This window comes from Montipora capricornis, chromosome 14 (genome assembly GCF_036669925.1).
Source record: "Montipora capricornis isolate CH-2021 chromosome 14, ASM3666992v2, whole genome shotgun sequence".
Taxonomy (NCBI): domain Eukaryota; kingdom Metazoa; phylum Cnidaria; class Anthozoa; order Scleractinia; family Acroporidae; genus Montipora; species Montipora capricornis.
The window spans coordinates 43,942,175-43,954,674 of NC_090896.1; the positions used below are offsets into that span (position 1 = coordinate 43,942,175).

At 40.0% G+C, this 12,500-nt stretch overlaps 2 protein-coding genes across 6 annotated transcripts in view; both read left to right on the plus strand.

The window, feature by feature from the left end:
* The window catches only part of LOC138031206 (uncharacterized), a 14,861-nt gene extending 13,457 nt beyond the window's left edge, over positions 1–1,404 (plus strand). The window contains exons 4-5 of the mRNA XM_068878875.1: positions 1–12; positions 280–1,404. The exon at positions 1–12 is cut by the window's left edge and continues 285 nt beyond it. The gene's annotated coding sequence lies outside the window, so the exon portion shown is untranslated. The remainder of the gene's footprint in view (positions 13–279) is intronic.
* An 877-nt stretch (positions 1,405–2,281) lies between these two features.
* The window catches only part of LOC138031207 (uncharacterized), a 15,590-nt gene continuing 5,371 nt past the window's right edge, over positions 2,282–12,500 (plus strand). The window contains exons 1-3 of one of the 5 annotated variants that reach the window (XM_068878879.1): positions 4,372–4,484; positions 5,100–5,133; positions 7,044–7,131. In XM_068878879.1, coding sequence (XP_068734980.1) covers positions 4,481–4,484; positions 5,100–5,133; positions 7,044–7,131 — 126 coding nt within the window. In that variant the 5' untranslated portion in view covers positions 4,372–4,480. Of the gene's footprint in view, positions 4,485–5,099; positions 5,134–7,043; positions 7,132–12,500 lie in introns of all 5 variants that reach the window. The other 4 variants (XM_068878881.1, XM_068878878.1, XM_068878876.1 and 1 more) reach the window with 4 other exon arrangements.

Sequence of the window (12,500 nt, forward strand, 5' to 3'; positions counted from 1 at the left end):
CAGCTTTGAATGGTAAGGTGTAACAATCAACTTTGCAACGGCTATCCATCTTGACTGATAGGCGTTGCAATGAAAATTATCAGGCTGAATTTTCTGCTTTTTATTACTTTTGGGAATATAGATAATGATGATGATGACGAGAATTCTGATTGTGAAGCCGATGATAGTGGTCACGATTTTCATAGGGGTGTTAACACTATTATTAAAATTCAATTTCATCTAGTAATAACCAAAACCAAGGTTTGACAGACATCTTTTCTTTTATTCTCACTTCTTTAGGGTGGAGTTCCTTTGACGACACGAACAGGCTGGCCAAATGTTGCACGGCACAACTCGAAAAAATACTTAGCGATACTACACACCAAAAAATATAATAAGATATATTTATTAGCGGAGCTCGAGGGCCCGTGCGCGAAGCACCATTGGTTAAAAAAATATGGTACCCTACGACCGTGCGTCCACCCCTCCACGTATGCCAATGTGAAACTGTTGTTGAGGTCAGCTGGGTTTTTAAAGTTGACCGCTGACGAGGTCTGGTTTTTGATTGGATCGCAGGCTCAAACCAAGTTAACTTGTACATGCAATCGCATGGGTCAGAGGGCAATTTAGGATTAATTTCACTCGTATTTTTAAAGTTTTCACAAAATTGCCCGAGTCGCAAAGCAATGAGGGCAATTTGGAAAACTGAAACCACAAGTGAAATTAAACCTTAATTGCACGAGGGCAAATTGTGATTACATGTTTATCAATAAAGGGCAAAATTATTTAGGGAAGCCCGTTCAGTGCCGCGACAAATGACGATCAACACGTTCTTATTCTGTTAAAGTTCAATTCAATACATCGTTGTTGTCAAGAGAAATATCGCTTAAAATGTAATATATAGGTGAACAAAAAAGTAATTTAATCTGGAAGAAGATTCTCTTGTAACTGGATAAGCAACTGTTAACCAATCAGGATCAAGTAATCATGCCCTCTTGATTACCAAAAGTGTCCTTGGGATTCAGAAAAAAAGGCCCTTCGTCTCAGCCAATCAGCATTCGATAAATTTGCCCCGTAAGTGATAAATTGTATAAACACACAAGACGCCGTGCGGCGTATACGCGGGATGGGTCGATGTAAACTTATGATAGGTAGCGATAAGCACAGTCTGTTTACACTAACAAACAAGCTTGCGTGAGGAAGGCTTCTCCTTGCATTAAGTGTCAACGGGGGAACCAGGAATTTAAAAAGTGGAGTGGCAACCGATTGGCGCGAGGACACAAGCAATTTTGTTAGACGAAATAAATTGAGAAACTGATCAGGACCCTTTGAGGATATGTAATTTGACTGCAGGAAAGGGCCATTTTCAGTCTTCAGTGATGTAAATTTAAATTTAGCCACTGCAATAAAAAACATTCCGAGAGACTCAGACTCAGCAGACGCTTTACTTAAAAATCCGTGAGATTTGCGAGCTTAAATTCCTACTCAGCCGGCGATGAAGGAAAGTAATGGTTAGCGCAACTGTCGAGAATGATCTAGGTGAACTCTCGAGTCGGTGGGAGCTTTTGAAGCGAATTTATGGCTGTGTTTCTTCGGCCCGACTTGATTCTACTTCGTCGTGCTCATAAATTCCGAATTCGCTCCTTCACTGGAGCAAGGATGGCACAGTCGGTTAGTGCGCGGCCTTAGTGCAAGAGGTCCTGAGTTCGATTCCCGGATCTCGCATCCTTGTTTCGACTCCTTTCCTTTCCGTGTAGCTAGTAGCTTTAAATACCCGTAAAACGGAGCACTGATGGAGAGGGGGGAGTAAAATGAGCGCACCGTCGACCTCAGGTTTGTCAGTGATTAAAAGTTACTGTTACGAGTTATCGACGTTAAATAAGGTCTACTTTACTTACTGAACTTCGGCCAATTTTCAATCTGTTCGTGTGCGACCAATTTTCTTGATTCTTCAGGACTTTCACCCGTTAATATATGAATTATAGGCCTATATGTTAGCTCAGGCTGACCATAATAACATGGGCTCTCTTAGCAAGCAGCATGAAAGAAACAAAATGGCGGACTCGACGGTGCATTTCCAGCCATGTGAGAAGTGCAAATTTCAAAACATTTTCAGGGGAGCATGCCCCCGCACCCCCCGAGAATTGTTTGGCGCCTCCGGCACAAGGAACACAAGACACTTGCGCCTTTGGCGCAATCTCCAGCAAGCATTTCACGCTTTGGAAACTTTAAGACTTGAGAGCTCTGCAGAGGTAAAATGCAGACTGAGGGGAAAATAAATACTAATAACAAAAAACGAGTCATAAGGATAAAATAAAGAGTGTTTGAAACACAATCCTGTATCACATCTGTCAACAACTCACATTATCATGACTGCAGGTCGCTGCACCTTTTGGGGACTTTCCATGGAATATGCGATCGTTGAAATCATCTTTGCTTTGTTTTTGCGCTTCCAGATGCATTGAGATGTTCAAAAGTTATTTCTCACACCGGTGTATCGAGCGATCTAGATCGAAAAACGAACAAAGGTATCCGAGTTATAATCCCGGTTGTCTTTTTTTCGGTGCAACGAAATGCACACAGAATTTCATGTATTCCAAGCAATTAGGACGCGGGGATTTCATTGGTTAAGCTATGCGTGATAACTCCTAGGGAGAGGTTTTGATTGAAAATATAAACATCTTTCAAATGGAAAACAAACGAACTTGTGAACTAAAGGATAAACAGTACGTACATAAAAGCGAATGAAAGGAACCTAATAAGAAATTTTTACATCTCAGTGATATTGGCTTAAACCGACTGAAAATTTACGTTATCTCTGTCTTTGTTAATTGGTATTGTAGCCATGCGTGTCAAAATAAATTGAGTTATTGGGTATTACTCGGTGACTTTGTTCGGTGCAGCAAAATGAACAGTAGAATTACGGGGTGGAGATTTCTTTGCCTAAAAGCAACTCACTTAACAAAACTATACTTTTTTCCAACAACAACAAGGATTCAAACAGCTTTAACTCTTACAGAATTCGATGAAAATCCGGATTTTCGAGGATTTATAACATGCGGTGGGGCAACCAAAGCGGTGAGGGCTGTGTTGGGGTTTCAGTGTGAAAGAACAAACAGGTGCGAACACTCTTTATCAGTTTATCCTTATGACTCGTTTTTCATTACTAATATTTTATTTTACCCTCAGTCTGCATTTTACCCCTGGTCTGCAGTCTGCGTTTTACACTGACCGATAACCTGAATGTGGAGACACTGCGGAAAAATCGCCTACAAAGCGGTCGCAGCTAAACTGGCAAAGCGGAAGTTGAGTTCTTTAAAAAAAATTGAGGAATCAAATGGTCCTGTACAGTACTTTCCTGTGGTGCTGTTTATTATGTTGTACAAGGTAGTTCTATCTTTTGAGTCTGTGCGTGAAATCCTAAAGTGAGACCATTCAAATGAAAGCTATTGAGCAGTACTTTCATGTTGTGATGTTTATTATGTTGTACAAGGTAGTTCTATCTTTTGAGTCTGTGGGTGAAATCCTAAAGTGAGACTATTCAAATGAAAGCTACTGAGCAGTACTTCCATGATGTTTATTAAGGTAATACCTAGATTCTGCAGCTCGTAAAAGCTTCCAGCGAACTAAGCCAACTTTGTAGGGCATCAATGTCTTTTTCAATTTCGTTGCCATTATTTTCTTGCAATGAAGAAGGCTGATCATTTCGCAAAAGGTCAGATGTCACCTTTTGTAATGTTTCAATAGCATACTGACCCGCAGATGTGTACTCTGTTTGGTCTATTTCGTCCTCCAAATGACAAATCTCATCGTTAAGACTAGCGATCTCTTTAAGAGCAAGCTCCCTTAATTCTTTTGGTTCCTTTGGTTTCTTCTTTACGGACTCCTGACTAACATATTTTTCTCTCCTTCTTTTATTGCATCCCATTTGAAGTTTTTCTGCCATCTGGAAAAATTAGCCCTAAACATCCCCAGGAACGAGGCTGCTCTGTAATGAAGGGCTTTGATAGACAAGGCGATTTCGCCCTTCGCGTCGGCTCGACTTTCATTCCCATGAATCGGTCGTTGGTCGGCTATCAAAATACCCGCCAAACTTGCGCTCCAACGCGGTCGGGCCGATCGGACCGTCAAATACGCTGAAAGTAATCGCGTGACATAAAAATGCTTGAGTTGACATGGCAACTTTTGCAATCACTGCTTGGTTGATAGATGACGTTCGACTTTTAATGTTAAAAACAAATTGTGATTTTGAGACGACATGCAATACCACATTATATTGACGGCTAGTTGGGAGAAAATATATTCCGTATTGGTTCTTCCCGTCATACATGGCGGATAACAGCAGAAAGGCAGTGGCAATTGCCAGATTTCTTGCTATTGTCCACATTGTTGTTGGTTCTTTACTGATCATTTTTGGCATAGCTGACAGTGTTGCAACAATAAACGGCAGCAATGACTACTTTTGGACTGGTTACGGAGTTTTCGGAGTTTGGATTGACCCATGGGTAAGTGATCGTATGCAAACATGAATGCGAAAGCCTTACAACAGGTATCCGGTCATTTCGTCCCATTAGTGAGATCGTTCCACAAAAAAGTCAGTTCGTTACACATATGTTATATCTATTTTCTAAAAGAGTAGCGATTGGAACAGGGATGAAGGTATTTTCAGAACTATTTACATAATAGTGAGAGCGTCGAATGTTAATTTCACTACGCATTGCGAAACGATGTGGGAACTATTCACACCATAGCGAGATTTATTGAAATGCATGGAAATCGAGCTTTTCCGGTTAGAATATATAGTTTTTTGCAGCAAAAACATCAAGTAGACATTCGATAATACTGCTAATATAAGGTTCTCCTAAGTGGGTAATATTGGGGTTTTGCTAAAAGCAGGCCCACCGCCCGGCGGCCCGGTGGCTTAGTCCTGATTTTCCACAGTTTTTTTGTCCAGTAGTAAATCAACGCGCATGCACAGATCTGCATCGGGTTTTGGGCGTGCAAAGTTTGAATTCGTTTACCATTTTAATAAGAATTTCAATCCTTTTCGATCCCTTTCTTTCGTTGCATGTTGCTAAGTGAAAAACGTTGTCACTATCTGTATATTCGTCTGTTTATAGAACCCGATAGAGAGGAAGTCCATTCTCAAACGATGTAAGTTTTTTTCAAACCACAGTTTTGAGATTGAAAATTTCATAACCTAAATAATGAGATATGTGAACTGCAAATTGTCACTGAGTTCAGGTGAGTTGCGTTTGTCAGTTTATAAGGCAATCACATTCTCACTTTGTAATCAGATGATCTTACGGTGATTCTGTGCAATCATCATATATCTTTATTTACCCTCGGATTTTTAGAGTAGCTTGGTGTAGCTAATATCTCCGAGCATTTACCCTCCCAACCATGATACATCACAGAAGACAGACCACAAAACCGGGAACTACATGCCCTACTCTTTACGACAAGTGTGCGGGTTCTTTTACGTCCCACAGGATTACGAACATTGGAGGGTTGTGAGACGGGACCTCCGGCTTATCGTCCTTATCCGAGAAGAATAGAGAGTCTAACCATTTGCAGATGTAATTACAAAGGCAGCACTTTCTCTTCAGTTATTTAAAGACCCCGAGTGCTGGTCCGGCCGGAGTTGAACTCACGACCTCCCGCGTGACAGCCCGTGCTCAACCAACTGACACCAACAGTTATGAACGGCGGTAGATTTGCGTTTGCATGCTCTATTTGTGGTATCTCATAACTTATGATATTTTCACTTTCAAAGTATGGTTTGACTTAACTTCGATAATGAAAGTCCTCTATTGTGCTATCGGTTTCTATAGAGACGAATGAACAGAGAATGAAAACATTTTTATCTGAACAACATGCAACAAACAGAAACAAGGATTCAAATGATTAAATGGTAAACGACTTCAAACTCACCATCGTCCGATGCAGATCTGTGCATGCGCGTGGATTTACCGCTGGACAAAAAACTGTGGAAAATCAGGACTGGGCCACCGGGCCGTCGCGGGCCGTGGGCCGCTGGCCGCTAACTGGCCGCTGGGCCTTCGGGCCGCTGGGCCACTGGGCCGTGGGCAAATATTCAAAATCTTTCGAGGCTCGCTTGCAATGAATTTTGGCACCAACCATTCACTTGAGCCTCGATACGGTGAGAGCAAATAAGTGAACGGTTAACCAGCCGTGTCAAAATTCGTTGCAAGCGAGCCTCGACGGATTTTGAACATTTGAATATTTTTCGCTGTTTCTCAGCAATGGATGCTCGCTGGAACTTGAAACTTGGTCAAAGAGAAGTATATTTATCCGTTTGACCATCGCGGGAGTTTGAGCGTGACTGATCCCGGAGATGTGCGATTTTATGGGCGAGATGTCGTCGATATATCCACTGGAGGTTTAGGTCAGACTCCCACCTCCCTCCCCCCATCTTAACGTCCACTTAAAATTTGCTGCCCTAGAAGTTCCTGTCTAGCTCCAGTCACTACAGCTGATTAGGAATATTCACATGCACTTTTACTACAAGGAGAAGTCAACGACTGCAGTATCAATAAAATTGACTGCTTTAAGAACGTGGCGAGAACTTTATACATTAAATTCTGGTTTCTCCTACCTGTATAACTGCATTTTCCTGGTGATCCATTGGCAATCCATTTTCCCTGTTATGTATGCATTACTCTTTCGCTGCCCTCCCCACTAAATGTCTAGTTGACATTGAGCTGGGACAAAGTGAATATGTCAATAGTCCCTAACACTATTTATTTTGGTAGTATATAGCCATTTGTTTTTTGTTTCAATTAAATATTTTTGTCGTTATTCTCCTGTACTGTTATTTTCGAATGATCGGGATCAGTCCTTCATTTATCGTGGAAATTAGTCAAAAAAATGAAAGAACCTACAACAGGGCCGAAGCTAGCGAAGAGTTCTCTGTCCCTTTTTAAAAAGAAACTGACATTTGCATGTAACCGTGTACAATTGGTATTTGAACCGAATAAAAAGCATTGTTTTTATATTTTTTTCAAATGTTGAGGCCAACCATCTCATATTTTTGGCTCTAGTGGATCTATTTCTTTGCAGATGTGTGTTGTAGGTGCTTTGGGCATACCAGGCAGTCGCTATGAAAGAAGCTTATCTCGTAATTGCTTTGTAAGTAAAAGTTAAATGCAGTATGTGTCAATTTCAGAGATCCTTGTTATTGTGTATAAAAGTCTCTAGAGGTGCCAGCCTGGTACCTAATGAAGCTCATCACAAACTGTTTGACTGTTGCTGAATTTTGAATTCAGAGGAAATGTAAACAATACAAACAATGCCCTTTGTTATCATCCAATGAGAGAGGAGCAAACAGCATGACTGTTTCCGCCATCACACATTCACTTTCATTGGGCTTCTTTATTTATTTATTTATTTTTTATTTATTTATTTATTTATTTATTTATTTATTTATGAGCTCCAGCTCTGGAAGTCAGACTTGAGCACATTTCAAATAAAAGTGCACAAGAAACCTAGGGCTCTCAACTTGTGTGGTGCATGGTTTGGAACCTGTGCGATGGTAATTTGTTGGTGTAAACCAGCTTGGCGCTGGATCTGTCCAAAAATTGATCTTTTCAAGCTTGACTTTATTGTGTATGCTCAAGTGAAGGTCCATTGCTGTACCTCTTAAATCACTATAATTAATTTTGCCGTTTTCTACCACAAGCTTAAGAATGACAGTTCATCTCAACTTCATCTCAATTTTTTGCTATAATGTGAGGCTCTTCTACATGTACATTCCCAAACGTTTTCTCTTAAGTCAAAGTATAGCACTAAGGGACAATATTGTTTTTACTCTTACTGAGAACATAGGTTTCAAGAGAAAGAGTGTTTTTGTAATTATTTTATTGATAGTGGTAGTCAGTTCTACTGTTCTTACCTAAAAATTTAGATTTTTTTTTCTTTTTGAGCTTCAGACAAAATAATGGTTACAAACCTTGAAATTTTTGCTTAATTTGGCATAGTTAATATTGTCCATGAAAAAGGATAGGTTTTTGAAAGAAAATTGTATGAAATAGAAGAAATTTATCTACATGCATCTGGGAAGAAATTTAATGCTTAAAGGGGCTATATATGCCACTCATCTATTTTAGGATGTTTTAAGTTTATCGTTATTTTAAAACTCGAAAATCCATTTCAATCTTGTCCATTTGTGTTTTAATCTTTTTCAACGTTTTTAAGTGGTTATTGCAATGTTTCATTCTACTTTTTGGGCATTTTGGGCTTCATGAAATTATGCAATTTTGTGTGACATAGCCCCTTTAAATTTTACAAAACCAAGGTTGCACATTAAAAAAAAAATAGGTCTGAGAAAATCCTGGAGCATCCTGGACCTGCATTCAGTGCTTAATGGAATGGGGTACTTCCTCAGAATGAAGTGGACGAAACAAATGGGTAGTATTTTTGCTTTTGTAAGAATGTTTAGTACGCACGTCAGCAAGAGCTACAAAAACTACGAATTCCTACTGGGGGGAAGGGGGTGGGGGGAGATGACGGATGTAGCTGTTACCATAGGCAGCCCAAGCTCGCGTCACTACAGGCAGCCGTTGAGAATTTAAACGCGTTGTAAGACTTTCTATGGGAAATAAAATACCGTCGATTATGAAGCCTAAAAAATGCTCAATTTAACGTTCATTCAATAAAATGAAATCTTAGTGTGCAGCCTTGACTTCGTCTTAGAACATTGAAAAACAAAGTCTTATAACGCGTTTAAATTCTCAACGGCTGCCTGCAGTGACGCGAGCTTGGGCTGCCTAGCTATGCTGTTACAATCATTCTTGAGAAAAAGAAAGAAAATGGCCGACACAAAAAAGAAGTATTGCAATTTACACTGTGATTCTCTGTACACTAGTATTGAATTACACACTCATCTATACATTGGCGATTCCACCATCACGGACATTACATCCAGACACAATTTTTAACTTTTTAGACTGGCACTGACCAAAGGTGAATAGCAGTTTTAAATCTTACATGTAACTTTGATGAACATATTTGTGCATACTGACATATACATGTATGTCAATTGTGTGATTCAGTTTTTCCAGGTTATGCTCTCTTTCAGAGAAATATGGGCGTTACTAAACACAGGAACGGAACGGAACGGAACGGAACGGAATATACCGGAATAAACCGGAATATGCCGGAATGAGGCGGAATGACACCGGAATGAAACGGAATGAACAAGAATGGTACCGGAATATACCGAAACGAGCCGGAATGACACCGGAATGAGGCGGAATGACACAAATAAAGCGGAATAAACATGCCGGAACAAGGCGGAATGACTCTGGAATAAAACAGAATGACACGGGAATGAGACGGAATAAACAAGAATGGTACCGGAATATACCGGAACGAGGCAGAATGACAACAGAATAAGGCAGAATAAACCAGAAGGACACCAGAATCAAGCTGATTAGCATGGACTGGAATTACAAGGAACAAAAAGTAATTTTTATCAGTCTAGACTGTGGAGGAATAATTGTTGCAAAAGAGAGAGAGAATGAATGAACCTGGAAATTCCAAAAGTTCGTGTGTTAGTTAGCGCCGACCGATTTTCGGTTGTTTCAGTAAGCTTTTGTTGTGTCACGTGATTCCCTAAGGGAATGGCATGTGTTTTTGCCTTTTGTAACCTTTGGAACACTTCGATTGCGAAAAAAATTTGACAGGTATATCTGTCGCTGAATGAATAACTATTTGTTGTGGAAGTAACATTTTTTTCATGAACAAATGCAGTAGCAAGAGAAACAGAATGTTATTCTAATTGTTTTTGTCTATGGATCTCGGAAGCGGCTTTCACTGTGCGAGTCAGAAAACCCGTGAACATTTTTACTTCATTCTGACTGGTCAGTTGTCTATTGACCAATCACAATCAAGTTCAGCGAACCAAAAACTAATTACCGTTGCTGCTTGCCTGCTTCCCACGACCCACACGTGATGGAGATATACGGAAATAGATTCGCGCAAACAGGCGGAAGACTCTTTTTCTCTTCCCGATTGTTGGCAATAATGCCATCGAACCTGAACGCAGTTTTTCCTTGTTTGAAGAAAGAAGTCAGAAGCACAGAAAAAAGATCGATCGTTGATAATATATTTACATGAAGAATTGTGAGAACATATTGTGACTCGTTCCAAGACTTGTTACTTCCCCTTTAACGTATTTTTTTTTTTCAGTCAGTCTCTCTCTTCTGCAACAGTTATTCTTCCACTGCCTAGACTGATAAAAATTACTTTTTGTTCCTTGTCATTCCGGTCCACGCTAATCAGCTTGATTCTGGTGTCCTTCTGGTTTATTCTGCCTTATTCTGTTGTCATTCCACCTCGTTCCACCTCGTTCCGGTTATTCCGTCTCATTCCGGTGTCATTCTGTTTTATTCCAGAGTCATTCCGCCTTGTTTCGGCATATTCCTGTTTATTCCGCTTTATTTCTGTCATTCCGCCTCATTCCGGTGTCATTCCGGCTCGTTTCGGTATATTCCGGTACAATTATTGTTCATTCCGTTTCATTCCGGTGTCATTCAGCCTCATTCCGGTATATTCCGGTTTATTCCGGTATATTCCGTTCCGTTCCGTTCCGTTCCGTTCCGTTCCTGTGTTTAGTAACGCCCGAGAAATATTAGGAAAAAGTACATTGTCACGGACGTTACATAAAAAACAACCACATTGCCAGTGCATCGACATTAAGTGAAATTTCCCCTGAACTATCAAAGTGTTCTACAAAACTTGCTCTAAATATCTGCAGTTTGGTCATTGTGTTAACTGAAAATGTTGAATTCACTTTCACAACAATTGACAATTTTTCAAGAATGAAGGTCACGGACGTTATACTGTGCGAATAAGTCGACTATTTAAAGTGTAGATTACAGTCTTTTTGCACTATAAAAATAATGTTACTTGGCCATTTATAGAGAATTGAATAAATTAATTTATTTTGTCATCATTTTCTTAATTAATTGCCATTTCATGTCAAACCCATGAAAAACATGTATTCAGGGGTGTTTTGGGGATATTGCATGATTTTTACATGAAATACTCACTGATTTCCCTTGAACTGCCAGAGAAATTGAACCTTCCCCTCTCCTCAAAAACCAACATTTGACTTAATTGTGTTAATTGTTAATTTCACTTTACGGTGTCCCCAATTAGTGCTCCAGCGCTAAATCTACTAGACACTTAAATAAAAGTTTCTTTCCTTTTCCTTTCCTTTCCTTTCAAATGGCCATTGGTAGCCATGTTTTTCATATATAAAATGTCTGCTAAGTGTAAACGTGCTCAGAATGAGAAACATTGCATTTTTTCAACCATTTTCATTGTTTGTAGTCAAGTCTAAGAAGTGTAACGTCTGTGACAATACATCCATGACGAACTGTTGTTGCAGATATATCTAAAATGTTACAGTTTACCAAAGTTTTGTCTCTAGCTGAGAGTTTCTATTGGATGACTTTAGCTTTGCAGCAGGATTGTCTTGAACATTTATCACATAGTTATTTAAGGAAGAAATGTCTAAATGTCACGGATGTTACGTAACGTCCGTGACATTAGTTCACATAATTTGTTGCTGCCATTTCTAGAAATTATTTTGGAAAAAAGTTGACATGAGGAATGTATTGACTCCACTGTGGGGTTTTTGCTAATAAGAGTGTTTGGAGTCATTTACTACAGTATTTCCAAGATTGATTTTATCCAGTCAAAATTGAGCATTATGCATAATACTTGCTAACATAAGATAAACCTAGAATTTGAGGACCCCCTTGAGTACACCATTGTCACCAGGAGGAGGGAGGGATGACACAGTCGGTTAGTGTGCGGCCCTTGTGCAAGAGGTCCTGAGTTCGATCCCTGGATCTCACATCCTTGTTTTTACTTCTTTCCTTTCAGTGTAGCCTAAGTTATATAAGGGAGCACTGATGGAGAGGGGGGAGTAATGCATCAGTCAATTCCAGCAGTGCCCATCCCCCCCCCCCCCGGGCATTAGCATTTTTTAAAAAAAAGGGCAAATTCCCCGGGGTGGGGACACATAAGCTGTGTAAATGCCCCGGGGTGGGGACGAAGAAAGAGGGCAAATGCCCCGCGCCCGGGATTGTGGCCTTCCAATGGGCGCCTGTATTCGCAGGCTACTTTGTCTGTCAAGAATCAAGACATCTTAAATGATCGTTCATCGCATTTTACGCTCGCAAGATCTGTCTTCAATTCGCAACCCTTCAGTGTTTCATATAACTCCGCTTTCATGAATTTAAAAATTGCTCGGCTAGTTTTGAATGCGAAATGCGAAGTAGTTGTGTTTACGCAGTCTTCACGTCAGTGATTGTTTTGTGATATTAGTTCACCTTGTCGCTTTTATATATTCATATGCTTACAAGTATAAATGAAGAAATACCTAAAATTGAGAAAACATACCTTTAAAAACATCCACAAGTTTTTCGAGTCCGTGACGGACAAGCCAGTCTTTAACGAAGGCCTCGTCTTTTCCGATAAACTCTTCC